General features: G+C 42.3%; 1 protein-coding gene across 4 annotated transcripts in view; it reads right to left on the bottom strand.

The window, feature by feature from the left end:
* Positions 1–26349, bottom strand: part of FSTL4 (follistatin like 4) — a 490949-nt gene extending 464600 nt beyond the window's left edge. For 2 of the 4 annotated variants that reach the window (XM_037907517.2, XM_037907518.2), the window contains exons 1-2: positions 11529–11941; positions 2178–2313 (exon numbers count right to left, since the gene is read on the bottom strand). In XM_037907517.2, coding sequence (XP_037763445.2) covers positions 2178–2303 — 126 coding nt within the window. In that variant the 5' untranslated portion in view covers positions 2304–2313; positions 11529–11941. Of the gene's footprint in view, positions 1–2177; positions 2314–11528; positions 11942–26291 lie in introns of those variants that run through there. The other 2 variants (XM_043520692.1, XM_043520690.1) reach the window with 2 other exon arrangements.
* Positions 26350–26700: the final 351 nt, after the last annotated feature.

Raw genomic sequence — 26700 nt, 5'->3', positions numbered from 1 at the left:
TAATTTGTTTTCAAATTCCTATTGGTATTCTACTCTTCACTGTACAAACAGTATTGCTTGTTCAACAAGCCTTCTGTGCTGCTACTTTTTTATTTAATCTGCATTTATAAATGTTATACCCCTTGAAGCTATTTCAACTACAGCCTTTGTACATAAAAACATTTCAATGTTTTAATAATATTCACACTTCTTACAAATCTTTTACAAATCTTTGAACAAATACATGAGGAGCTTAGATCTTTTCACCCTGAGCAAAATCAAGTAATTGGTGTAATAACTTTATGGTTTTAGAGTAAGATCAAATGAATGAATGTCTTTCGAGTATTTTAATATAAACTATAAAACTATTATACTAAATCATTTGATTAATGAATTTCACTCCTAGGAGTAACATTCTTTAAGAAAGTCAAATTTCTAACAAGCACATGCTTCATGAAGAATGGCACAACAGTTTTTAAATCCAAAAAGCATGCAAGATGGAATTAGTTATCTTTAAAAGAAAGCAAAAGCAATTTGAAACAAAAGACATGAGTGGATCTTAAAGCACATATACGAAATTAATTTAACATTACAAGCACTGGTATCTTGCATAGGGCTCCAAAGCAGAAAAATAGATGGTATGATTTGGGGGTCGGGGGGTAATAGAGGTAGGACAGCTCAAAGCAGTAACAGATTTGTGTTGCTCTAAAAATCAAAGAAAGAGTGCCTGTGAGTGTGAGAGACAGAGTGCCAACCTTTGCAGTGTCATCACCAGCTCGGTCAGAATTGATTTTTTGAAGTGATCCCCGGCAGTGAATAATAAGTGTAGTTACAGTGTATCTTGAGAAACACATCATGTCAACCATCTTATTGAGAGAATGAATGCACACACACACAAACCAACATTCTTAAACATAAAAATGTCTTGGTGGCTGTTCCTTCATAAAAATACTTTTAATGGCTAATATTTGGTCCAGAATCTGTGACATAACAATTAACATGCCTCAAGTATGCCATTAAATGACTGCTTCAAGAGTCTGCCAATTTTAAAAAAAAAGTCACTCATTTTGAAAACATAAGGCAATTTGTTAGAAAGTTCATGATAAATCGGAAGTCAAAAATATAATAAAATAAAAAGAGTTTCATCATTCTCATTGTACTTTTAAAAAAATATTCTTGTTATCCCCACAAGTTTGGTCTGGGCCTCATTATTTCAAAATAAGTTTAAAATCTGAGCTTACTAAATATTTACATACCTATTATGATGAACAAATTCACTTCAAGAACTCTGATAAGGACACAGTCTGAATATTTTTTACTTGAAATACTGATGCAGAATGCTATTCAGAGTTTATAGAGAGTCGCTGTTTAATCATTGCAAAGAAAGCCAACTTTTTAACTTCAGCAATGAAAACATAGATTCAGTTACTTGCACAGTTCCCAGAAGCCTAGTGCCTGTAACGTTAAGATTGCATTGCAATTATATAACAATGAATGAGAAGTCATGCCTTGTGATCAAATAACCCACTATAAAGTTACTCGGTTGACTGTATGCAGTCTTAGTAATAGTAAGCAATGATGAACTATTATACCTTTAGAAATCCTTTCCATTTTCCCATATTACATCACAAGCCTCAGTTTTGGGGAATCTAGTGAAATGTGGGAAGGTTCTGAGTGAGGATCTTGGCAAGCCACTTGAAAACAACTGTGGATTAGCGTCCCCTTTTGTAAAATGAGAAAACCCGTTTCTAAGATTTTAGTTCCTCAGGTGAATGTCCATGTATAGTGGCAAAATATTAACTATTACTACTTATACGAATACATTTTTAGACCCAAATCCTGCAACTGGTTTCATATGGGTACAGAGTTTCACCAACACAGAATGAGCTGGAGGATTGAGAACTTGGACTGTAAACTTTTTGGGGTAGGGATAAGGTCTTCATGCGTGTTTGCACGACACTTGGCAAATTGGGGACTTTGAGCACTACTGTAATATACTAATAAAAGAAACTACAGGTGGGGAGAAGAAGTGAAGCCTTCTGTTTTATAGAACATATAGCTCAGAGTTAGTAATGCCATTGTCCCCCTCAGCAAGTATTTATCTTCACAATATGACCCTTGCCGCTTTTCCCATACCACATTGAAAAAGCTGAAAGCAGCATTAGAAAGAATATGAAATGACAGCTGATTCACAGTACCTTTTGTTGCAACATCCCTGCATCCGCATAAAGCCTTCTGATCCTGTCCGATTCCATCCACCCCCAAGTGACTGACAGGAAAACCTCAAGCAACACCAGAAGTGACCAAAAGCTTCTTGATTTCATTATTTCAAGTCTGTTGAGAACAAGATGACAACTATCAAACCATCATGTGAAAAAAAAAAAACTACAGAAACAAAACAAAACAAACAACCCCCTCCCCCCCCCATGCAGCTTTCAGATTCAGTAGTTCAGCTGAAATTTCAGCTAATTTATGGCAGCTATACATTTAAAAATTACTTGTGGAACTATTCACACTCACATGGCACAAGTAATGGAATAATGAGTTCCTATGGGTACACTTGCCAAGTTATGTGCAACAACAATTTCCAAGGGAAAATGCTCCTTTATTTTAGTAATTTGATGTACGACTGAATGAAGGAGACCTAGCAAAGACAGCATGGCAGAAGAGTGTGGTAGAAAAGAGACCCCAAGGAAAGCTGAGGAAGCGATGGATAGATTGCATAAAAGAAGATGGTCAACAGGTGGTTCTTAGTGCCACCTTTGACAGACATGACCCAAACCCCAGTTGATGGGATAAAGAGAAGAAGATGGTTTATCCCTGCCCTTCACGTGTTGCTCATCTTCACAGGCCTTGATCCTACAAGCTGCACCACATGGGAGGAGCTTTGTACCTATGCAGAACAGATTGCAGAACCGGGGTTCTTTAGGGCAGGAGTTGTCCCTGTGTGTACAGGAAGGGCCTATCCCATTACATCCTCTACAGGAATACATAATGTGATGTGACGCTCTATATCATAAGCGTATTTCTATAAAGAATATGAATACGGCATAACTAAGATATATTTTATGCAAGATGGCTCACGTAAGATATCATTGGAAGGGTTATGGTTTACTGAATGTGATTATCCAATTTGTATGCATATATCACTTCTGTATCTGCAGTTAGGAATATTGACTATATAACAATTACAACTGTGGTTACACTTGGAGTTGCCCACCAGACAGTAAGCAATCAACCTTAATAAGCCATTAGGAAAAAGACAATGGGTCTTTGAAGATATGGATCCCCCATCTTCCAGGAGTTCCTTCCTGTGGACATTGCAAATAAACTTGGTTTCATGGTTGCTTTGACACTGCAAGGTCAGGTGATAATGACACCTGGTAAAAAGTACCACCTTGGACACTGCTAGTATTTTCCCACTAGAAACAAAGGCTTCCCACCTTATGTAAATTCTATTTAAGGCTGGGGAGTAAGGCAAACAGGTCTCTTTTCCATTGCCTTCCTGCCCAAGAAGAAAGACTGTTGAAAGTACCTGAAGATCCAAAGGAACTAAACTGAGGCCTGAGTCCAGATGAAGACAGGAGTCTAGTCTGTAAAGAGAAATAACTGGAACTCTAAGCTACAGAAACTCTACAACTTGCCTAAAACAACATTTAGGGTGAGAAATTACATTTTGTAACCTGTTTCTTGTGTGTATTAAGCCTAGTTTGGTGTTTTGTTTTATTTGCTCAGTAATCTGCTTTGTTCTGTTTTCAATCCCTTATAATCATTTAAAATGTACCTTTTATAGTTAATAAAACTTGGTTTTAGTTTATTCCAAAACCCAGTTTGTGCAATTCATATCTTGGGGGGGGGGGCGCAAAAAGCTGTGCATATCTCTCCACATTGAGGGAGAGGGCGAATTTTTATGAGCTTGCACTGTGCAGACTTTCTATAAGGTGCAAGACAATATTATTTGGGGTTTACTCCCCTAAGGGGATGTGCACATGAGTGCTGGGTGAATCCTCTCACACAGAGCTGACTTCAGTCTGTGTCTGCAGCTGGGTGTGGCCTTTCCTGTGCATGTGCGCTATAGAAGGCTTGAGAGCCTGGCACAGCCAGGACAGGGTGAGGAAACCCAAGCTGGTCGAATGGGCAGAACCAGTGGGATCCCAGCTCATCTGAGCAAGGACTGAACCAATTAGTTTGCAGAGGAAGACCCCAGCTCCTGTGTGGACCCCCAATGGTTTCACCGGGACTCTTGGTATAGGGAGTCAATCTACACAGATCTAGTTGCAGGATCTTAATGTATTTTACATGTACCTGCACTGAGTTGATAAATTAATAAAGAGTTTTACTTCTTAAAGAGAGCTTATGAGATTATTTCCCAAGCTATGGCCCAGATCACTTCGTCCTGTGGCAGTGTCCCAGGAAGGGGAGACAACCCTTCCAAGATTTCCTCACAGCAGATCCTCCAAAATCATTCCATGGTGGACCATGAAATGGCAGTAGTTCTGTTTTCACACTGCACCAGCTTCTCCGGGCATGTGCCTCTGACTTGGCTTTGGAACCCTTCCCACCTTCCAGGCTTCCTCCTAACTCTTGAGCAGCATAATTTAGTTGGCAGTGCATTGCCAGGGACTCCCAAAAGATGCCTGCCCCATTAAAGGAGGAATTTCTAGGTATGGACAAGGGCTCCAGGCAAAAAGCTGAACAGTCCAGGGTGGCATTACTGTTTGCCTGGTCTTCAGCTTGGGCTTGATGCGGGATGATGCATGTTCCCCCAACTTCCTGAGGTTGGTTTTGTTCCAACCTTAAATTCAAATCAAAAGTCTCCTCAAAGCATGAGGAGGTGAAACTGCCAGTTATTCCTTGTTTCACATTAAAAAACAAACACCACCTGCAATATTGTGTTTCAGGGGAAAGCTGGACTAGATTCCATAGAAAGATGCAAGCATACCGGTTAGGGTAGGACTGAACACCGTACATTATCAAGTAACATGGCAGTCGCCAAATTAAGCCCAGGAGTAAATAGAAGTGACTGTATTGAAGTCAATAGAGTTACACCAGGGTAAATAGGACCCCTGAAAGATAGCAAGTGAGTGATACAAAAATGTTGTATAACAAGTGAAGGACTGTATCTGGCCCTGGTCTAACACCATGGATTTCAAAGCTTATGCCCCTTTACACCAGGGCAGAATTTGGTCCTAGATATTTTGTCTGCCCGAATGTGTACTGTCAATAAAACAAACACCAATTACACTCTGCACACTCATCAGCACCCTTAAGTCCTCACTATTCCTCAGTACTATTCTAAACACCATCAATTGAAAGAGATCAGGGTGAAATCAGAATTTATTAGGCTTTCTAAATTCTAATTAGAAACTCTCAGATGTAATGCTATTAGAGCCGTAAATAAATGTGCAATAAACAAAGCCACTATATCAATGCGCTACAAATATATATTATATTATAAACCACTCTGGCACAGCAGTCCTATTCCTTACATTTTTATAGAGGCATTTTGTATCATTTGTTGATACAATCACAGCAAATAGAACAATATCATTTTGCAATTCTGGAGATTTCTGACTTATCTGCAGTTTAAAGTTCTGACTCCAGAGCTCAAACATCAAAGAACTAGCCATGCCCAGTTAGAATTAGTAACTAACTACATGGAAACAGGATGTTAAATTGTTCAGATTAGGTAAGATAATAGCTGCATATAACATCAAAAACTACCAGCACAATAACTGCCTTCCAATAACACCAATAGATTTTAATGTGATTTGAACAACTTGTATCTTTCTCAGTTCAATTTACAGATTACTTATTTTTATAGCAACACTGCCTGGCAATATTTTAATTAGTTTTACTCATAATACTGACATTTATATTAATACATAGTATAGATCTGTGCGTTCTCTGGGTTAGCTCATTCAGATGCCAGAAATACAAATGTGGGCCAAGTTCTATAATCCTTAATTGAGCAAAAATTCCCATTTTGTCATGAGCCCCAGACGCTAGGAATTTAATTAGAACCAAATTGTTGGAGAAGCTCAGCAGCATTGTCTTCTACAGAGTTGCTTCAGTGAAGGGTTGAGATAGTTAAATGAAAGGGGCTCTGCTCCTTGCAGAATCGGGCCCTTAATTCTCAAATACTGCATCTTAAATGGCTGTATAATGCTCAATTAAATTTAAAATAAATGATGATCCAAAGTTCATTGAATTCAGTAGCAAGACATCCATTGATTGCAATGGGGGGGCTTTGGATCAGGCCCATCATTGGTGATGTGCCACCAGTTTTTTCTCCTAATTTGGGAGACAAATATGTAAAACGTAAACCCACATGGGCAGTCCTTCTCCATGTAAGTCTCTCAGTCTGGACTTGCCTAGGCAAGCTGATCTGTATAAAAAGAGCAACTACTGGACAAAGTGCTTGGCTGAACACTAGAAATCTCTTGAGAGCTCAGAAAAAATCTGTCAAACACCTACCCTTCCTAACCTGTGTGCAAGCAAGGAAAAAAATGATTCCAATATATTAGATAATTTAAAATTATCTAAAGTCTCAGTAAATCTGATTTTGTTTTAAGAATGGATTAATTTTTAGGGTCCACATTCATGCTTGATGCATTAGCTATAGTATAATTACAGCTGGGATAAGTTTAGCCCTAATAATTTAAGTTGAAGCTGCAATAGGAAACCTATATAAACGTATATAATTTACGGTTCCTTCCCCCACACTGAGCTAGATTTTAAAATGTTTGCTCCTGGACAGCAGTGCTTTACCCCATGAGTATTTACAATGCATAAGGGTGGCAGAAATTTGCCACAACTAAAAGAAAAACCACTCTAGTTATAAAGAATCCCTTATTTGGATAGTGTCTGGCACAATGGAGCCCCTGAATCATGACAGGGTCCCAGATGTGCAGCTATAATACAAATAAGAGCTTAAGAATGACCTTTCTTAACGCAGCTGTTTCCAGGTTTTTAAGCTGTCTCTCATTCTAAAGGTATAAAAAGACAAGAACTATTGTAAGATGCTAATCTTTCTGCCAAACCTACATTAGAAAGAAAAAGTTATTTTAGCTTCCTAAAATTATGACTCTTGTTATAAGAGAAAATGTTAGGGCCAAATCATTAGGTGTCATAACTTGGATCCATTTACACCAGCTGAGAATCTGGCCCTTAGCTCCTCCAGTACAAGATTCAAGTTTGCTTTATTATATAATTAGAGAGCGTTTCTGTGACCTGTAAAATCATTTTGACACCCATCATTTTTGTAAAATGCTACTAAATCTAAGAAAGTTGTCATGAAAAATCATTCTAAGGTAACCTTTCAGCAAACCATAATGACGTTAAATTACATTTCAATTAATTATTTACACTATCTCTGATTAATACTTCAATTTTGATGAATGAGGTTCCTAAATGGTACCAAGTGCAATATGTAAAATTGTGTCACACATCCTATTTAAGACAGGGAGCATTTGTACAAATTTTAAACAACAGCAGAATACTTTGTTGAGAGCTGTTTTGATCGCTGTCTAAAGCTCATTCTTGCAAGGTACTACATGCTACTGGAAAGATTCTGAAAACCTCAAGTCCTTCTGACATCAACTGGAGTGAAGGACATTCAAGAGTCCCTCAGTACCTTGCAGGACTGGACCTTCTGTTTGCATCTTCAACTGTTGCATCACCTCTGCTGTGATCTTTCCACAAGGTTTAGTCCCATGGTTTGTTTTGTGGTCATCTACAATATCACTTCATTACCCCCACAGGACTGACTAGTTAAATGTCAATAATACTAGAAAGCTGTTTGCACAATCCATAAATAAGACTTTTAAAAGGGTGAAGTGGGAGAGGAGTCAGATATTTTATTAACTCAGCACTCTTCAATGTCAGTTGCAGGGTAAGTGGTGGTAAATCATGAATGCAATGATCACAGGTTCAAGGTCATCCTCAGCTGAAGAAGTGCAATTCTACTATTATTTTGGGTGGGAAAGTAGCCCCCTTTCTGAACACACAATCCCTCTTCTCTTTGTATGCTGCATTACACAGATGTTGACCTTGGTTAAGGGCAACAGCAATAGACTATGGCCCAAGGTTTAAGAAAGTTCCTGAGAGTCAACTCTGAGCAGTATTGCTTCTCACTGACTGGCTGTGTTGGTTCAAGATTGGTGACATCTTTTTAGTTGGGTGACCACATTTGATCCAGTCCATTATTTTTTAATTTTTTAAAATATCTAAACTTCTAACCAAAAGCCCTCTCACTCTGGTTGGTTCCTCTACCACAGCAGTTCTCAAATTTTTGTACTGGTGACCCCTTTAACATAGCAACCTCTGAGTGCAACCCCCCTTATAAATTAAAAAACACTAAATATATTTAACACCTTTATAAATGCTAGAGGCAAAGCGGGGTGGAGGATGACAGCTTGAGACCCGCCCTGTAATAACCTCGTGACCCCCTGAGGGGTTCTGACCCCCAGTTTGAGAATCCCTGCTCTACCATTTATCAATTTAACTATCTATAAAAATTCACTCACTGTCACACAGAGCTTGAAAGAGCTAAATCTGAGTATGTTCAACTTTAACACACACACACACACACACACACAAAGACTAGCAGGTAGGTACTGTCTTCTTCACCCTAGTTCCCCCTCCCCCCTTTTTTCCCCTATTACCCCCCATTTACATTTTCAAACTGTATGCTTTTCAGGGCAGAGACGGGGGTCTTACTCTATGTTTGGAAAACACCTAGCACATTTTGGATGTTACCATGATCTAAATAACCCAGATCTATAGGAAAAAAACAAGTTTGTAAATACACACACAGGCAAATTACACACACACACACACACACAACCATCCATTCCCAGTAGTAATGACATTTATCTAAGGGGAAAACTTGATTTATATGCATGTCTCCGCGCTCATCTTCCTAGCTTCTCTGAAGATAATCATTAACGTCCCCTTTAGCCTGGTAGGAAGCAGTGTCTCTTTCGAGCTATGGGGCAATTTCCCATCTACACGACGCTGTGATGACGGTTTTCTACCCTTAAATGTGCGGTGTGATACAGCTCCCTTTGCAGTTAGGAGCGGAATCCCGTGTAGCAAACGCGGAGTTGCGGGGAGCGGCGGGGAGAGACTGGGTTGTCTCAAATTCTTCACCTGGCCTGGGTGGATTTTGGTAATTTCCAAGTTGTCGTGGGGTTTTTGTAAATTGTTATTATTATTTATTTAAAGAACCATTTTGTTACAACGGTAAAAGGCAGAACAGCCACCGAGGCGACACCTAGGGGCCAAAGACCGGGAACAGACGCAGCTGCAGCTTCAAGGGGCAGTGTCAGGACCACAGCCCGTGGACAGCTCCTGCTCTCCAGCGAAGCCCAAAGGGCGGCTGAGTTCTCTTCAGCCCCCCTTGTCCCGCACACCACCCGATCTAAGAGGTGCCGGGAGAGATCTATGGTTCAGCTACTTCGCACATGATTTTTTGCCGGGAATGGAACAAGCTCACTCCCCCATTTTCCGTTTCCAAATATACACACACAGTCTTCCTGGATTCTCGCTCAGCAAAGAAGAGGGGTTTTTAAAAAAAAAAAAAAAAAGGAACCCGAGCCCTGTGAAGTTTCTCATATTTCTTTTGCTCTGCAGCCTGAATGAGAACGACCCAGGAGTCCCTGCCCCCAGGCCCCCCGCATGCCAAGTTGCATTTGGAGACACGATCCTAAAGAATACTGTGAACTAAATCATCAGACACACGCTAGAGGGTTATCCCCCCCACCCCGACCCTCCCCCAAGCCTGATCTCATCTAATAACCAAGGAGGCAATGGGCAGCTTTAAAGCTGCATTTTTAAGTGAGCTTTGTGGCCTTTTAATAATAGGAGAAATATTTTCAAACTAATTAAACTCCCCCCCCCCCCCACACACACACACACACGTGTAAATACACTTTCAGAAGCCCAGAGGGAAGCATTCTCTCAGGCGTCAACCTTCTATACAGTTCGGTGCTGTGGAAATTCAGCCTGCCTCTGGCTTCCCATGTCCCCCTTATTAAGCTAACTCCTTGCCTTAAAGTACTGCTGATTATCTCAAAAGCAAAACAGCGTCTGAAACCAAATCCACTGCCAAATAGGGGGGGAGGGGAGAAAGGGAGGTTGGTGTGGACGGGAAGGGGAGCACAAACAGGAAGGGGAAAAAAATCCCACCCTCCCCTAATTTCAGGAGTCCGTTGCCCAGTAACTCAAGACAGACCGGGTTAGAGGGCGCGGAGTTCGCCGTGTGCGCGAACGTGTGCAGCAGGCTGGGTTGTGGGAGAACCTGAACGTGCGTGACCAAGGTTTCCTAGCTCCGTTACCAGCCCCCCCGCACGAAAAGGCCGGGTCGCGAGGCGAGCTCTCGGGGCTGGGAACTCGACCGGCGCGCTCCTTGAGAACGCGGAAATGCGGCTGGCTTGAAGGGTGTCTCCGGACCGCCGCTTGTTATAACTACTGCGTAGAGATGCGTTCAGTGGGGAAGCCGACCCAGGCAGCCCGATTAGCTTGCGGCGAGAGGATCCCACGATCCCTTTTGCAGCGCTCCACAAAAGGGCCAGGCAACCGGGCTGCCGCCTGGTCCGTCCCCTGCTCCCGGGGGCCCTGGTCAAAAACTCTCGCTGCTAAACCCGGGTTTCCATCAGGGGCATCTGAGAAGATGAAGAGGGTGAGCCCAGCGCTAGCCAGGGAGCGAGTGGGGAAAGAGAAGAGGGGAAAGAGCAATTCCAGAGCAGGAGCGGTTCTCTAGGATACGGTTAGAACCAGCTCTTTTGGGGGGCTGGCGATTTTTGGCGGCCCCCTTGCATCGGAGGCTCAACCACTGTTTCCTGCTCCTCGCAGCTTTGCTGCCTCTGCAGTTACTTGTAACACATTCAAACTTGTCAACACGAGCAGGAGCAAGGGCAGACCCATAGGAAGATGCAGGAGAAGCAGCTTTTGCAAAAATGAACTGTCAGATGCCGTAGCGGCTGCTCATCCCTCTCCCCCCCCCCCCCCCCCCCCCCAGCTTCTGGTGCTCATTCCCCTAAGCCCTGAGAGCGTACGATGCCCATCGGGAAATGCTCCCCGGGAAACCGGAGAGAGATGGCAAGCCTGGGATCGCACCTCCCCCCCCCCGCCCCACCTCCAGAGACTGCCCTGGGCTGCGGGGTCCCGGGTCCAGTGCACGGGGGTTAAAGCATTGCACCTCCAAAGCTGCTCCTCCTTCCCCCTACTGCCTCCCCCCAACCACATCCCCTGCGCTGCATTCCGGAGCAGAAATTGCTCCGTGCAACCAAGGCTACCATCCGCTAAGTTAATGTTGCAAACTCTGTCAGTCATCATTAGGGACTCTGAATTACCACCACCACAGAGCTCAGCAAGCCCCCTGCGAGCCTACCTGTGGCCGGACACTGGGAGGAACAGGAGATCGCTTTAAAACCCCACAACACTGACACATTAACCTTACTGGGGGCGGGGGTATACTGCCCATGCACAACCCTCCCTTACCCCCACACCCCCATGGAATCAGAGGCTTCTAGCATGTTACTTACCGGTAGGATTCCCGTGGCAGAGACTGAGCACAGTTTAAAGCCTGTGGCAGCTGGAAGAAGAAGAAGAAAAGGATGTCAGAGTTTTGGTGTGTTTGTTTTTTTTTAAAAAAAAATCTCCTTATGGGGAGGAAGGATACAGAAGTCTGCAGGAGCGTTTGTGGGGGAGAGGGAAGGAAATCATGAAAGGCTGGAGCCTGAAGGAGGAAAAACCAAGGGAGATTAAACAAAAGACCGGAAAAAATATTTATATATATAAAAAAAAATATCACAACACAAGCTTGGCGCTGGTGTCGGTCGCAATCCAGGAGCTAGGAGGTGTAAATGCTGAATCCTGCCCTATTTCTGCTGCTTGGACCAGAGCTGCCTGACGTCACCCAGTCATTTGCATATTCCACCCAATAGCGGACACCTGTGTGGGCTCAGGAGCGGGGCTGGGAGCCGGGGCGGAGGGAGTCCCGCAGGTAGGACGGGGGAAGGGAGAGGGGTCAGAGCCAGACAGAGGCTCCGTCAGCAGGACTTCCTGAGCAGAATGCTGAGTGACCATCCGTTTTTGTGCAGGGCTGGGTAAAGACAGAGCCAGCCCCACATCCAGTGGGGCTAGAGGGCAGGACTAGGAACCAGGTGCTTCTTACTAGCTCCAACTCACTTTGTGACCTTGACCCAGGTGCTGCGCCCCGTTGTGCCTCAGTTTCCCTACTTGTACAATGGGGATGATACCACCCTCCTCGGGGTATAGCCAGGCTTAATTCATTATTGTTTCTAACCCACATTGGCCGATAGAAAGTGCTTTTAATAACCTTCTCCTCTTCAGTAGCATTTGTCACTTTGCCTTTCAGTTCCACCTCCTATCAGCTGGAAAGTCATAGTATTCAGACTAGTGTATTGACAGCAGGCACGATTTTCCATTGCCCTGCATCTTGTGGCCATTTACATCAGGGCCAAATGCTTGTAAAAGAGCTACTGAAATCAGAATACAGCATGTCACACCCACTTTGCTCTGGTGTAAATGAGTGCACGACGTGCAGAGTAATTGTGAATCAGGCCGATTGAGACCACAAGAGGAGACTTTTTATTTTTAGCTTTCATATCTGAAGAGATGGCTCAAGACAATAGCTCCAGGGTGAGCAGAGGTTAGCTCCCAGGCTCTGAGTCGCTGCTCTCAAACTCAGCTGATCAGTAGGGGACTCTCTGGCCTTTGAATGACTCAGCCAGAGTAATAAGGATTGCTGTAAGGGCTTACAATGGCAGACAAGAAGCAGGACTCAAGTAAATAAATGCTGAGGGAAGAAACGCATGACAAGACTGAAACTTTTGTCTTATCTGCAGCTGATGTCCCTTCTGCTGAACTTCAGCTTTCAAATCTCATTTAAGTGATGGGGCAACCCCCCAAGGGATGGAGGTGATGCGAGGTTGTTATTAGGCTCCACATAGTTTAGAATCACACTGACTGTGGCTGCTGAATGTGGAGTCATTATTCCTCTCTATCCAGAAAAGTGCCAAAGTAAGTCCCCATCAATACTGCTGCAGACTAAACAACAAAAAACAGGTTTTAAAATCTCTAGGAGGAACTGGAATACGGACTTGGTGGGATTATGAAGACCAGCAGCTGCACTGCTTAATGAGGACTGGGACTCCCTGACAGAAAGCTGAAGGAACTGCTCTAATTCCTAAAGAAAAAAATAGAAGACGTATTAGCAAAAAGAAAAATCATACCTGGTGAAAAATCCTCTGAGAAATGGGTTACTACTAAAGTTGTTTGAAATAGTCATCCCCAAATTAAACACACAATGACATTATCCTTCGTCAGGTTTGAAAAGCAGCTGTAAAAATGTGGCACTCTTTACAGGTTTTGCAGCAGCAAAAGCGGAGTTTGGGCACAATTACTATTATTGGGATGGGAATTAAAGTTCTGAGGCATTTTCATCCCAAGAACGTTCAGACTTGAGCTGGACTGTTGCATTTTGACACAAGCATTGAAGTCACATGGTATTTCTTGGGGATCCTTCACTGAATGACACTACTTCATGCGCTCAGCAGAAACTATTTTAAACTGTTCCCGGAGGCATGAGAAGGAAGGGGAAGTGTTACACCTCCAAATGTCACCAGATGGGGAGAGAAGTCAAGTGGCCTATCTCCCTCAAGTTAACTCCAGATACTATTGATACTATTACAGGGCTCGGAAGAGGATTGGTTGGTCATGGAGGTTGAGGGGCCCTGATGTGAAGACTCTATAGAAATGGACCAGAGATACAAAGTATACATCAGCTTCAAAGTTCACAGGTGTTCAGGTCTCTATATCTTCTCCAAGCCAGGCTAACCTTTTTGGTATGCATGTAACTTAATATGAAAATCTTGGTTTCTCAAACCTTCAACTAATTCTTTTCTGAACCTCGGACACATTACCCCACCATTGGATGCATCCAAATAGTCTTCCATTCTCTTCTCTACAACTCTCATTTGATTCAAAAGAAAAACAGTAAATACACAAGTTTCGGGATTGATCAAAATTGTTCTGTTTGAACGGTCTAAAATTGGATTTAACTAAACAAAATTTCAAAAAAAGTATTTGCTTTTTAAGAAAATGTTGATGCTGAAAAATTGAATGCCCCCAAAACAATTTTTCAGCTGAAAATAAAAATAGTGTTATTCTGAAATGTCACCACAGTGCCTCATGGGAGTTGTTCAGGCATCTCATGCTCCCATTCTCCTCAGCTATACTTCGTCTCCCTTGATACACTAGAGCCACGCAAGTTCAATGATGGGCCACCTCCTCTCATCAAGAAGGGAAACCCTGGTGCATCATCTAGGATTTAATGTGACCAGGGGCCATGCTAATAGAGTAGAATGTGAGCAAGAGGAACCTGAACGATAACTCCCATGATGCACTGCACCAACATTTCAGAGTCAAAATACTTCCAGATTTGAGTTTTAGGTGAGAAACTGAACCCTGGAGGGAGCCTTCTGTGGGGTCAGAAGTTGTGAATGATGGAGGTGCTGGTATAGGAATTGGGCAGACCTGGGACAGGAAGTCAGTGCTTAAAAGCTGGGAAATTGATGGCACCCCTCGGCAGAGTTTACTAGGAGACTGGCAACACAGAGAGGACCTTTTCACAGAGCCCCCATCCATAGTGAGGTAGCCCCCATTAAACAACTTTCCTGGGGAGCTGTCAGGGAATTTTGAGACCTTGGGAAAGTCATATGGATAATCCGACCATGGCTTCTTGCAGCTCCATCAGCATCTGTGGGTTTTGGCACGCAACTACTGTTCATTGCATAGGTGGGAACAAACTGTCCACTAACATGCAATAGAATGATGAAGGTAAATTCTGTTGGGGGACTGCTTTCTGCATCCACAGATATTTCAATGGGATGGGACTGTATTTACATAACAGCAATGTGCCAAGGGGAGCAAAAAGTGCCATGAAGGATATGGATGCCCTTCCATATTAGCAATAGTGAGTGCACCAAGTGCAGCTTTCCAGGGAAAAGCAGAGATGTTAACACAATGCTGCACAATATTCATACACCGACTCTAATGTCCTTTTAAAAACACACACAAACATAAATTGACTCACACCAAATTCACTCATGAACCATTGAAAATAATCAGGACCATACAATTTCCTACCATCCGGAAAGCTACATACCCCAGAAAAAGATCAATATTTTTAGACTTAACTCCATATTTAGGCACATAAATGTGTGGCCCTCTTTTCAAAGGCACTGAGCACCCTCAATTCCTACTATTTGCATGGCAGACCAAGGTTCTCGGCATCTCTGAACATTTTAGACTAAGTATTTTGTACCTTTCTGTATTTATATTTTGCCACCTTTTTAAAATAAAATTTTAATAATTTTTTTAAAAAATTAAACTACTGTCTAACACTCTTCTCTGTCCCCCAGAAGCCCTCCTCTGATAACTTAACGAGCTGACATCGTCCCCTGCTTACCTTTACGCTATATAGGGAATAGAAAGTTTGTAGTTAAGCTACAGCAACGGGCATCTGTGTGACTGAGCTGTATTCTAAGATCTCCATTGGATAATGTGGCACTTTTTGAAGGGTGTGATCTGTAAAGCTCTGATGTGCCACAAGATACTCTTTACTGGTTCACACAGCTTACATGTGTGGGCAACGAAAATGACTTTCAGAGATGGGGTGGGAGAAATAAACCACTATCACCGTTGGTGATGAAGAATGGATATATTCTTAATATTTAGGGATGGATGAGTTTGAAGCAATTCAGTGCAGCAACTACCTTTAACTGGGAATGAAAGGGATCAAAACAAACATTTTTATTAAAGAAGAAAATGGTGATTGTAGGAAGCAGAAAAGAAAAACGGATTATTTTAGGTCAGACACAGGGAATGGGGAGTTTCCTGATGCAGAGAAAAAGAAGCAAGACACTGTAGTTCCTTGTCAGACAAGGACTGGACGGCGATCTCTAATGCTGACCTGAAACCAGCTCATTTGAAGATGAGAAAATTATTTTCTTCAGGCTCAAAGTGTGTTGGAAACTAAAAAGCCAAAGGAAAGTTCTTTGGAAACTCAGAAGATGAAGCAGCGAGGTAGTAATAGCTTGTGCTCTATAAAATAAATATGAGTAAATACAGTGAGAGTAAGAAGAGGGAAAGACAGGTTAGTCATGGAGGAAGCCACAGAAGTCCAGGCTTTATCTACATTCACTTAAATCTGAATACATTTGTATGTTTTTAAAAAGAAGGCTCCGAAACCAATTTCCATTTCCCAGGCTTCAGATCCTTGCACTGCAATTTAGGATCATATTTTTAAATATAGCAGGCCTGAATCTCATTTACACTAAGGCCTCTTTACGCTACACTGGAAGTGCTCCTAAATAAGAGGGGAGGGGGAAGAGGTAAGATTATCTTATTTGAAAATTTAGGTTTAAAAAGTATAGCAAGTCATTTCCTTCAGTATCCAAAATCCTATGGCGGAGGTAATTTGAACCCAGGTCTGTTATGGAACAATTTATTTGCTATACTACCAGGAAGCTGGAAATGTAACATGACAGAGGGATTTATGATGGTAGAACCAAGAGCCTGAATCAATACTGATTAAAAGGAGAGAGACAGAACTAAATTCAAACAAAACTAGACATGTATTAAACAAATATAAATGTGACAAGAGACATGATTCAATTATTAGGAGTCCGTCTTTTAATTTCTTATTAAGATGACAGCATCTCTCTTTGCCCACATACATTTAGTTAAGCTTTTTTGCTTTGACAGTGCATAAAATTATCCATGCTAACTCTGTATCTCTTACTTGTAAGTCAACTTGAAATTTGTCATCTTTTCATTATCCTCTTGGTCAAAAACTAATAGGAAGGAACAAGCTTAATAGCAGCTTCAAACCTCTAGGGATTATGTCAGTCTTGTGTACATATGCCAGTACAATTAGCATTGATAGTCACTTAAGCCTGTAGCCACTGACACACAAGCTCACACACTTAGGGCCAGGTCCTGGGGTGCTACTGAAATCCACAGAGCACTGGTCAGTGGGTGCTATGCAAAGGTGGTTTAAAGATAATATTTGTGCTCTTCTGACCAAGTCACTACTCTGAGCAGGGCCAGTTTCCCAACTTCAGTTAGAATGCAACAGTTAGATGTAGCCAAAATACAGTCCAAGACAGAAGTGGCATAAAGACATTCTGGCCACACCCTCCCAGTTATGCTGGCAGCAAAGACTATGGGTAATATATAAGCCCTTACATTAGCTACATCACTGCTGCTGACACTGGAATGATCCTCCTTCAGCTGGTTAAAGTGGCTTCAGGGCCAGTGGTGTGGCTCAGAGTACCCACAGTGTATCAGGAAATCTCACCCAATATTTCATTGCCACATGTTAGTAAATTATCACACATTTGATGAAGATACTACACCACTGGATTCCAGTTACTTTGAATGACCTGGCTCTGCTATACTGTCTAACAGCAATTACAATGCTTCATTCTTGCTTTGATAGCTGTAAGCCCCCCAAAAAAGGTAACAGATGTTTTATACCAAAGAAAATACTAAATGTAGAAACAGTGGCTTGATTCATTTCACAGCTGTAGTCTTTTTTGATTTGTTTGTAATTTTCTACACTACTGCTTCCAATTTGATACTGTCTGGACCTTGGATGACAATAAGAATGGGATAACAGATGATGAGCTCAAAATACTGAACACAGTCATACTCACCCTACATGTACCTACAATCAATATGTCACTTTGAGGAAGAAACCATCAGCCACTGGGCAAAGTTTGGAACATAAAATGTCACAGCACCCAAGATATATTTCTTATGTACTTAGAAGCTGTCAGTACAGGTAACTTGTTTCTGTGTAGGAGACACCGGACAATGGTTCATAATAAATAGTCTCAAATTAAAACCAATATGGCATATACGTACATTTTTCTGCAACTCCCTCCACAACAAACATACACAGGGCCAAGATCAATGCTAGTGTGAACACATGCTATTTTCATTGATTGGACTTGTGTCAAAAGGAGTGGCACCTGCTTCATTCAGGTCAGATTTGGTCTAGATTTATGAACCAACTTCTTCCCCCAGATGCAGGGGAGAGACTGCTGTTGGAGTCAGTGGGAATTATGCATATACAGACAGGAAGATATTAGGCCTCTAAGTACTCAGAAAAATAAATTTGACTACGTAGTTTTCTGAACTCAGTTGCTTTCATAATTAAAGCTAACTCAGACAAGAATTCAGTGCATACACACAAGCTCATAGAATCACAGAATATCAGGTTTGGAAGGGACCTCAAGAGGTCATCTAGTCCAATCCCCTGCTCAAAGCAGGACCAATCCCCAAATAAATCATCCCAGTCAGGGCTTTGTCAAGCCTGACCTTAAAAACCTCTAAGGATGGAGATTCCACCACCTCCCTAGGTAACCCATTCCAGTGCTTCAGCACCCTCCTAGTGAAAACATTTTCCTAATATCCAACCTAAACCTCCCCCACTGCAACTTGAGACCATTACTCCTCATTCTGTCATCTGTTACCATTAAGAACAGTCTAGATCCATCCTCTTTGGAACCCCCTTTCAGGTACTTGAAAGCAGCTATCAAATCCCCCCCATCCAACTCTTTCCCCTTGGTCTCATAAGAAAGTTAAACATCCAGGAACTTTCACATATTTTAAGCCAGATTGTTTATTATATATATTACAGTAATTTTCAGGAAGCCTAATCAAGGGTCAGGATTCCATTGTCTGTATCCCAAATGGTTAAAAGTCCAGAGGTCAGACAGGATGCAACAGACAAAGGTCTGCAAGTAGGTGAGAACATGTAGTACTAAAATAGAGTTTAGTAGAAATAACAGAGGTCTCAACAGGCCACTAGCATAACATATCTCAGTCAGCATGAATTCAAGCTCAAACAATATATGTGAGCAAGGATGAACGTGCTGTGTACTCTTTGTATTGTCCCTACAGTGAGATGGCTGGAGGAAAGCCTGGAAGGATGTGAACATTCATGGAGGTCACAGCTCTTCAAGAAAAAAAAAAATATGAAACAAGATCGAAATGAGGCTCTAGAGCTGCAGAAAAAGGCAAACCCTTTCAAAGTAACAGTGAGGCTAGAGTAACTTGACTCGCCGAGAGATCAAGTGATTTAGTGCAGGTCTTCGGCCATTTACAATTTTTAAAGGTGAAAGGTCCAATTTTTGTAATACCTGAAAATTAAAGGGCCAGCCACTCTATCTTTGAAATGATAGTTTCTTTCCTGGAAGAGTTATCAGTCCATTACCAGCCAGCTGGAACCCATCCACACAAAAGTAATTGGCTATTGATATACAGTAATGCTGAAAAGTTATTGTTTTTGTTCATTGCTATAAAAAGATGTTCTTTCTGTATAGCATTTAAAGTCACTATAAATGGTTATTGCAAAATAAATAAGGAAAGAGATGTTTCTCAGATGGATTAAGATCTATTCCTAAAATAGATTTTAAATCACAGAGCGATGTGGCAAAAAGTCACTGGCATTGGATGTACTGTGCATACATGTCCATAGGACAGACCTCTTATACTGAACTTTCACTCTGTTTAGAAGTTAATTATAACTCCATTATACAGAGTCTCCTCTGTATTAAAAGGCATGGAATGTAGGTCTTAATATCTTCCAGCAGATATTAAGTGTTACATTTGAAGGAGATCACTTTGTCCTCTTCTCTGAATGAATAGGAAGGGAGAAAAAGATACATCCTTGGCTCCCAGTCCTCGTGTCAGCTACCAGTGAGTACTGAAGAAGAGCTAGGCCAATTTTGCTACAACTGCTCTGTACTGGGACTAAAGCTTCCAGCACTCCCAGTGATTGCAGGGATGAAGAAAAGCTCTGCTACCACTCTCAGGAGAGGAAATTTTTGGTCAGTACTCCTCCTTTTCCAGTATTAAAAAATAAAATAAAATAAAAAAAACCCTGAAGCCTTCAGTTTTGTTTTGTTTTCTTCTCCACGGTAACAGGTTTCCTGTGCATATATGAATGTGTAAAAACTGGTTAATACGGAGTCCAACTTGCAAAGATAAGGGTTACAAGACCCTACATGCAAATTTGAATCTTTTAATGCATACAGACGCTGTTCTTATTTGAACACATGGGAAAGGTCACTATTTTTACTTATTGCCCCTAAAGAATTTACACTGAAACTTCACAAGCTGGTCCTTTGTGTTGCCATCACTGCACTCCAGCTCTCAAGGAGCCTAGCCATTTCCCTGGGCCTCCCCATCCACAATTTTTTAAAGCTCTTGTGCACGCAGCCTGCATGCACATCTACACAACGTAGACCCCTGCCTTACAGATTTGCTCACACAAATCCAGAGACTGATCCTGCAAGCTGCTGAGCATTTCCTGCAACGGGTCTGCAACTTCCACTGGCTTCAGAGAGATGCTACAGTGACTAGCATGCCACAAACACCAAAGACAGATAGATGACACATTGCAGGATCACAGCTGTTCACAAGCCAGTCACTCGCTAAACATCACAGATGAGCAATGATGAATAGAACAGAGGACCTTTTGCTTCATAATGCTGCCCGCTACCCAACTGAGCTAAAGAGATTCTCTGCTATGAATAACTTCAAAGCTGATAGCTGCCTATGAGCAGCCACTTGACCGCACTGCTAAATAAATTCTTAAGCTGATCTGATTCCAACCAGCAGAGGGTGATGGGAGACAAACACAACCTACAACAATAGGCAGGAAGAGAGAAAAGGACAACATTGGAGGAATGGAGTAAGTGGGAAAGAAGTTGATCATGATGTCAGAGCAACTTTACAGAGATTTTTTTTTAAAGCCCTGGTGTGAAGGGGAACACTCACAGCCAGTGCCGCCTGGTGGTCAGGTGGGCCAGCCTCCCAGGCATTCCACTTTCTCACTACTGCTCCACCCTGCCATGGTCTGTCCTCTCAGTGACTCAGTCCCCCTGCCAGGTCACATTTGCAAGTCCACCCACTTCAGGGTGTATATATAAAGGGTCCAATAATGAGGAAGTCTTCAAGATCAAGTGTGGCATTCATGGCTTCCCCCTTTGGTCAGCGCCCCATGGACTGGACCCTTGTATCTTCCGGGTCTTCCATCAATCAAGTTCCCTGCCAAGGGACAGGCTTTCACAGTTGTCCCTCTATAGGGACTGGTGGGGGAGTCCAGGCCCACTCTCTCCACTAGGCTCCGAGCCAGAGCCCAGTGGTAGACAGCTTAGCCTGGCACACTGGAGTGCTGTGGTTAAATCACTTCCTACAAAGGCCCTCTCCTCCCACGAGGTTAAGTAAAGAACTGAACATAAAAGTAAAGACTTCAAGACTTATTGTTCCACAGACAAGTTACATTCAATGGATTAACTCCCAGTCCCACTGAAATCAGTAGTAAAGCTCCCCTTGAATTCAATGGAACCAAATCTTGGCCCAGCAGATTCATCTTCGGTATTACTTCATTTTCATATCTTAGACACCACATATGTTTTTTACAGACCCTTCGCAATCTATGGTGTAGCAAAATAATATTATTGGTATTTTCTGTTTCCTCCAGCAGCATTACTACCAGCCCTACCAAAGCTGCTTTGGATGTTTTAGTCTAAAATTAAAGGCAAATTTCAGCTTCTACTTCTTCCTTAATAAACAGTACTGCCCTGCCACAATTATTGGAGTGGTATTGTTGTATAGCTAATCTAGGCAAGAAGGGGAATGGGTCAGGATGATGGCTATCTAGCCATATGCCAGGTGCTATATCCTGCCTTCATTCTGTGTGTGTTACTCACTGAAGTTAATGGAAGTGTCACATGAAATCTTATTGCAAAACATAGCTTCATATCATCCTATTACATGCAGACATGGAAAGAAAATCTATCACAGTGGATGAAAAAGAATTAGAAGTCCTTTAAACTTACAGTATATTAACCTGGGTAGGTTGACACTTGTTATTCTATACCAGGAATGAGACAAAGAAAAGATTCAAGCTTTAGAGAGCCTTAGAATAAATACTATGATCTTTCTCTAATTAAATCATGTAAATACCTTTCACTGCCAGCTGTGACATGTATAGTAGAAACATGGACATAACCAAGCAAAAGCTAAATGTTGGTTTTAATCACGTGACTTCTGTGACATTACACCCCATATTCTTCATAGAAATGTGGTACGAATATAGCCTAAGATATATTTTATACAAGATGGGTCTTGTAAGGTATCATTGGAAAGGTTATGATTTACTGAATGTGATTATCCAATTTGTATAGCATGCATCATTTCTGTATCTGAAGTTAGGAATATTGATGATGTAACAATTACAACTGTGGTTATACTTGGAGATGCACAAGACAATATACCTTTGGGTCTGCACTCCAAGGGAGGTGGGCACCTGAGTGCTGGGGCAAGTCCCTTCAGCTGAGTCTTCCCAGAGCTGATCTCAGTGTCTGTGTCTTTCTGCAGCTGGGTGTGGCCCTGCCAGTGCGCGCGCGCTAGAGGAGGCTTAAGAGCCTGGCTCAGCAAGACAGGATAAAGGGGGCCCAGGCCGGCGGAACGGGCGGGCTCAGGGGCATCCCAGTAAAGGAGGGGCAACCTGTCACAACTGCTTTCAGCCAATCATGAGCTAGTATTTTCCTCTTGTATGTAATATCATTGAAATCAATGTACATCCAAGTGACTCAGCATTAAAACATCAGGACTACAGACCCCACACTATACACCTTTAGTGACATTAGATCCATACATAACTATTAATACCAGTACTTATGTAATGCTTTTCCTCAGTAGAGCTCAAAGCACTTCACAAGGGAAGCAAACATCATTATCACCATTTGGGGAAACCAAGGCAAGGGGAGACCAAGTGACTTGCCGAAGGTCACTCAGACCCAGTAGGTCAGGGCCAGGGCCAGGAACAGAATCCAGATCTCCCAAAACCTAAGTCCAGTGGTTTAACCACTAGGCAGCACTGTCTTAAAGTAATTTTCTGAGAGGAAGTTAAAAATCAATTGGACATCGCATGTAGTATAAATTCAGTTATTTGATTGATAATCTAATGACTACTGTACCTTAATTAACACAGTTTTATCATTTAAGATGTGAATTCAGTTTCAGTTTTCATAACACTGCTGGAGATTTAGAATATGTAATACACACACAGGTTTTAACGTGGAAAAACTGAGTTCTGTTTCTCATTCTGGCTTTTTTACTGTCACCTTCACTTATATCTACAGTTTCCAAGGTCACGCTCTCACAGACGTGGTTGATACTGTTACGGCAATTCCTTAGGCTACTGTCTTCCCAAGACTTCGACTCTCCTTACAGCTTTCCAGGTCAAACATTCTCACTGTCTATTTTTGCTTAGCCTGAGGTGCACAGATCAGACCTCTCATACGTTGCTGCTACTACAGCAGATTCCTCAAGTCAGTTTCTTCCACAGTTTAATGGTACTTTTTCCTCAGAGAATATTCCCCTTCCATGGATGCATTATGATATTGCCATTAGCTATATGATCACATACTATTTCTCAAATAGAGAGTCATGAGGAAGTCACCTAACTTAGCGGTATACTCATGCACAACATAGGCTTTTAGCTGAAGTTAGTGAGGATGACAACTTAGCTGGCCTATATATACTAGCAGATGTTCACTTTTGTTTCTATCCCAGGCCTGACCCAAGAATGTAGATATGCAAGTTATATTGTTGCCCTTTCTTCTGACACCAGTGTCATCCCTCTGCTGAGCGTTAGCAGATGACTGTAGTCTCTCAGGGGAGGAGAAATCAGTGACAGTGTCTGGGTATATTCAAAGACTACCTGAAATGAGGTGATCAAAGGGCAATCCCTTTTCCCAGAAATATCAGCCCAACACCAATGCTCAGTTCCCAGGAAGCAACTCTGTCTCAAGAATTGACTCTAGTCAGAGCCCAGAGACAGCAAACTCACCTGCAGCTCATGCATCTCCCTCTCTCCCCAAGCTAGCTCTACACAATACATTGTATACCCCAAACTAACACAACCACAGCATGTCTTCCCAAGAGTCAAAGCTCTCTTGTATGTTAAGAAAAATGACTGGTAAGACTCTATGTAGCAGCTCCAGCAGATGACACCAGCCATAATATATCCATTGAACCTGTTAGGACCTCAACATTTCGTGTACAATTTAGGGTGAATGTTTGGAGATGAAGGGACAAGAGTTTTCTTATTTTTTCATCTTAACTAGCTTACTCATCCTCACCAAGCCATCATTAACTCAGCATCATTCAAAGCGATTAATACTTTGTTTCTTTCTTCTACAACAGCAGAAAGAAGCTACGCTCTTTTTGGCTTAACACTTGTACCTTTAAGTGTCTGTGGCACAATAAACATCCCCATTGATAGTACAGAATAACTGTAGCACAGGGGCCAAAACTAACTAGGAGCAGATCAGAGATATACTCCCTAAGGATAGATTGTACAGCCCTTTCTCTTGCCTACACTTCCATTGAATTAAATGGAATTGTGATGTGGGTGCTCACCATTTGTGTGTACGTGTTGTACAACTGGGCCCTGAGTAAGCCACAGCCGTGAATTTCATTAACTTTGATGGGTAATTTATTTCTGAGTGTTGCCATGCAGTCCCTTAGAGACTAGCAGCCAATACTAGTCAAGGTAGATTGGCACTCTGAGATGTCATTTGGTACAGTGGACAGGAGGAATAGCTATTGCTCTTTTTAGCTCAGATTATTTGGAGTAGAAAGTGGAGAGGTATAGCATGGACTACAGGTGCAGTTGATGCTGCCTTTGCCTCTCCAGTTTTTTTATATATACTTAATGCACCTCATCATCATTTTTTCCCTCTACGTTTAAACTGGAGGGACCAGCCCAAGAGGGCTGCCAACTTCCTTTTCTCCCTTTGGCTTGTAATCCTACCACCTGGTTACCCACTCAGAACTTCACAGTTTCAATGTGTTCAGATTCAAGGGTTTGGGTCAAACCCATAGTTAGTTTTCAGACAATATGCTTGTCTGAAAATTATATAAATTTGCCTTATTTGCCTCCTCCATGACTCCTAAGGAGTATGCTGTAGGAACATCAAGCCAATAACACATAAGTAAGGCTAAGATTTTGTCATGGCTATTTTTAGTAAAAGTCAGGGACAGGTCAAGGGCAATAACCAAAAATTTACGGAAGCCCACTACCTGTCCCTGACTTTTACTAAAAATAGCCATGACAAAATGGGGAGGAAGGAGGGCCCAGCACCTGCAGCAACTGAGAGCTCTGGGGTCCCCCGCTGCCTGTCGGAGGGTCTCTCCCACCCATAGGGGGGAGGAATCTCCCCACCTCCCACAGCAGCTGGGAGCTGCATGGGGAGGAAGTGGGTGCCTGCAACAGCTGGATGCTGCCCCTGGGTGAAGCAGAAAATGGCACAGAGGTCTCTGGAAGTCACGGATTCGATGACCTCTGTGACATAATCGTAGCTTTACACGTAAAGCTCCACCCTCCATAAAGCTACACCCTGCAGATGTATCTTTCTGAATCAGACCTGTCTGGAAATTGTTTGAAAAGGAAATAGCTTCTTTCAAATTTCCTGATTGCTAGTAAATGTCTAGCCAGAGCCAGCCTTAAGATATTTATGGCGTCAACAACAATGAAGGCCACAACTCCAGTTGGAAGTGGCACTCGGACTCTGAGGTTGGTTCTTCTTTGGTGGGCCTGCTGTCAGGGAGAGGGGACAGGTAGTCAGTTTTTTCTTTACTAGTCCTGCTGCCATTGGTGGTTTGATACAGAAAACAAATCGCTGACACCCATGCAGCTAGAGCGAGAACCCATGTTGGCCAGTGAATTGCACAGCCCTCCTAAAATGAAATGCCCCCAACAAGGATAGTTGGGGTTTAGGGCAGCCATGTGTAACATTTAGTTATACTTTTGTATTTGGACTCAAACAAAATCAAGTTTAAGGATAGTGGGTAACTATTTGCTGTGCAGTATTGTAGTTCTTACAAGTTCTTGTTGTAGATTATATATTACAGTCCCATAAATTCATTATGAACACTTCATGTAAGTGCTTAATTCATTGTCATCTATATAGCTCCACAATCTTTTTCATCCCCTAAACTGACTAAAGAATACCAGATGTACAGGGTGGGGGGTGGGCACACCAACAACAATACAAAGCTTTTCAGCCTACAATTATTACAGGTAACCAGTAAAATGAAAACTGCACCTTGCTCCTCAGCAGGTCAAGTCAAGCCAAACAATATTTTTTTCAAATCAAGAGTACATATACACAGAGAAAAGAAGTTAGGTTTACCTCAGCCTACCCATTCGAGCTAGCATCTAACTCAGGAATAGCCTCCATTTCCCTCCTGAGCCCCTTTCTCCACTTAGCTTCCTTTTGTAAGAGCAGGCACTGCTTTCCCCACAGCTGACCTGACTCCACTCCCTTGCAGTCCCCACAGTAAGGACAAACAGCTGTGGCCCCTCTAGTTTGAGATAGATTAACCCCCTCCTCACTTCCCCAGAGATAAGGAACAGGACTTTTAAAATTGTTACCTAAAATTAGGCTTCGAATGCCACATACCAGCTTGCATTGAATCACTTTAAGTACCTAAAGAAGTGGTTGCATTGTCAAAGATGGAGTTAGGAGCCTAATTCAAGCACCCAGTCTTTAAAATTTTAGCTAGGAGTATACACACCAGCACTGTCATTTCTTAAATCAT

The sequence above is a fragment of the Chelonia mydas genome, chromosome 8 (genome assembly GCF_015237465.2).
Source record: "Chelonia mydas isolate rCheMyd1 chromosome 8, rCheMyd1.pri.v2, whole genome shotgun sequence".
Taxonomy (NCBI): domain Eukaryota; kingdom Metazoa; phylum Chordata; order Testudines; family Cheloniidae; genus Chelonia; species Chelonia mydas.
The sequence above is the reverse complement of the archived record's forward strand: the minus strand, read 5'-3'. Positions and strand labels throughout refer to the sequence as shown.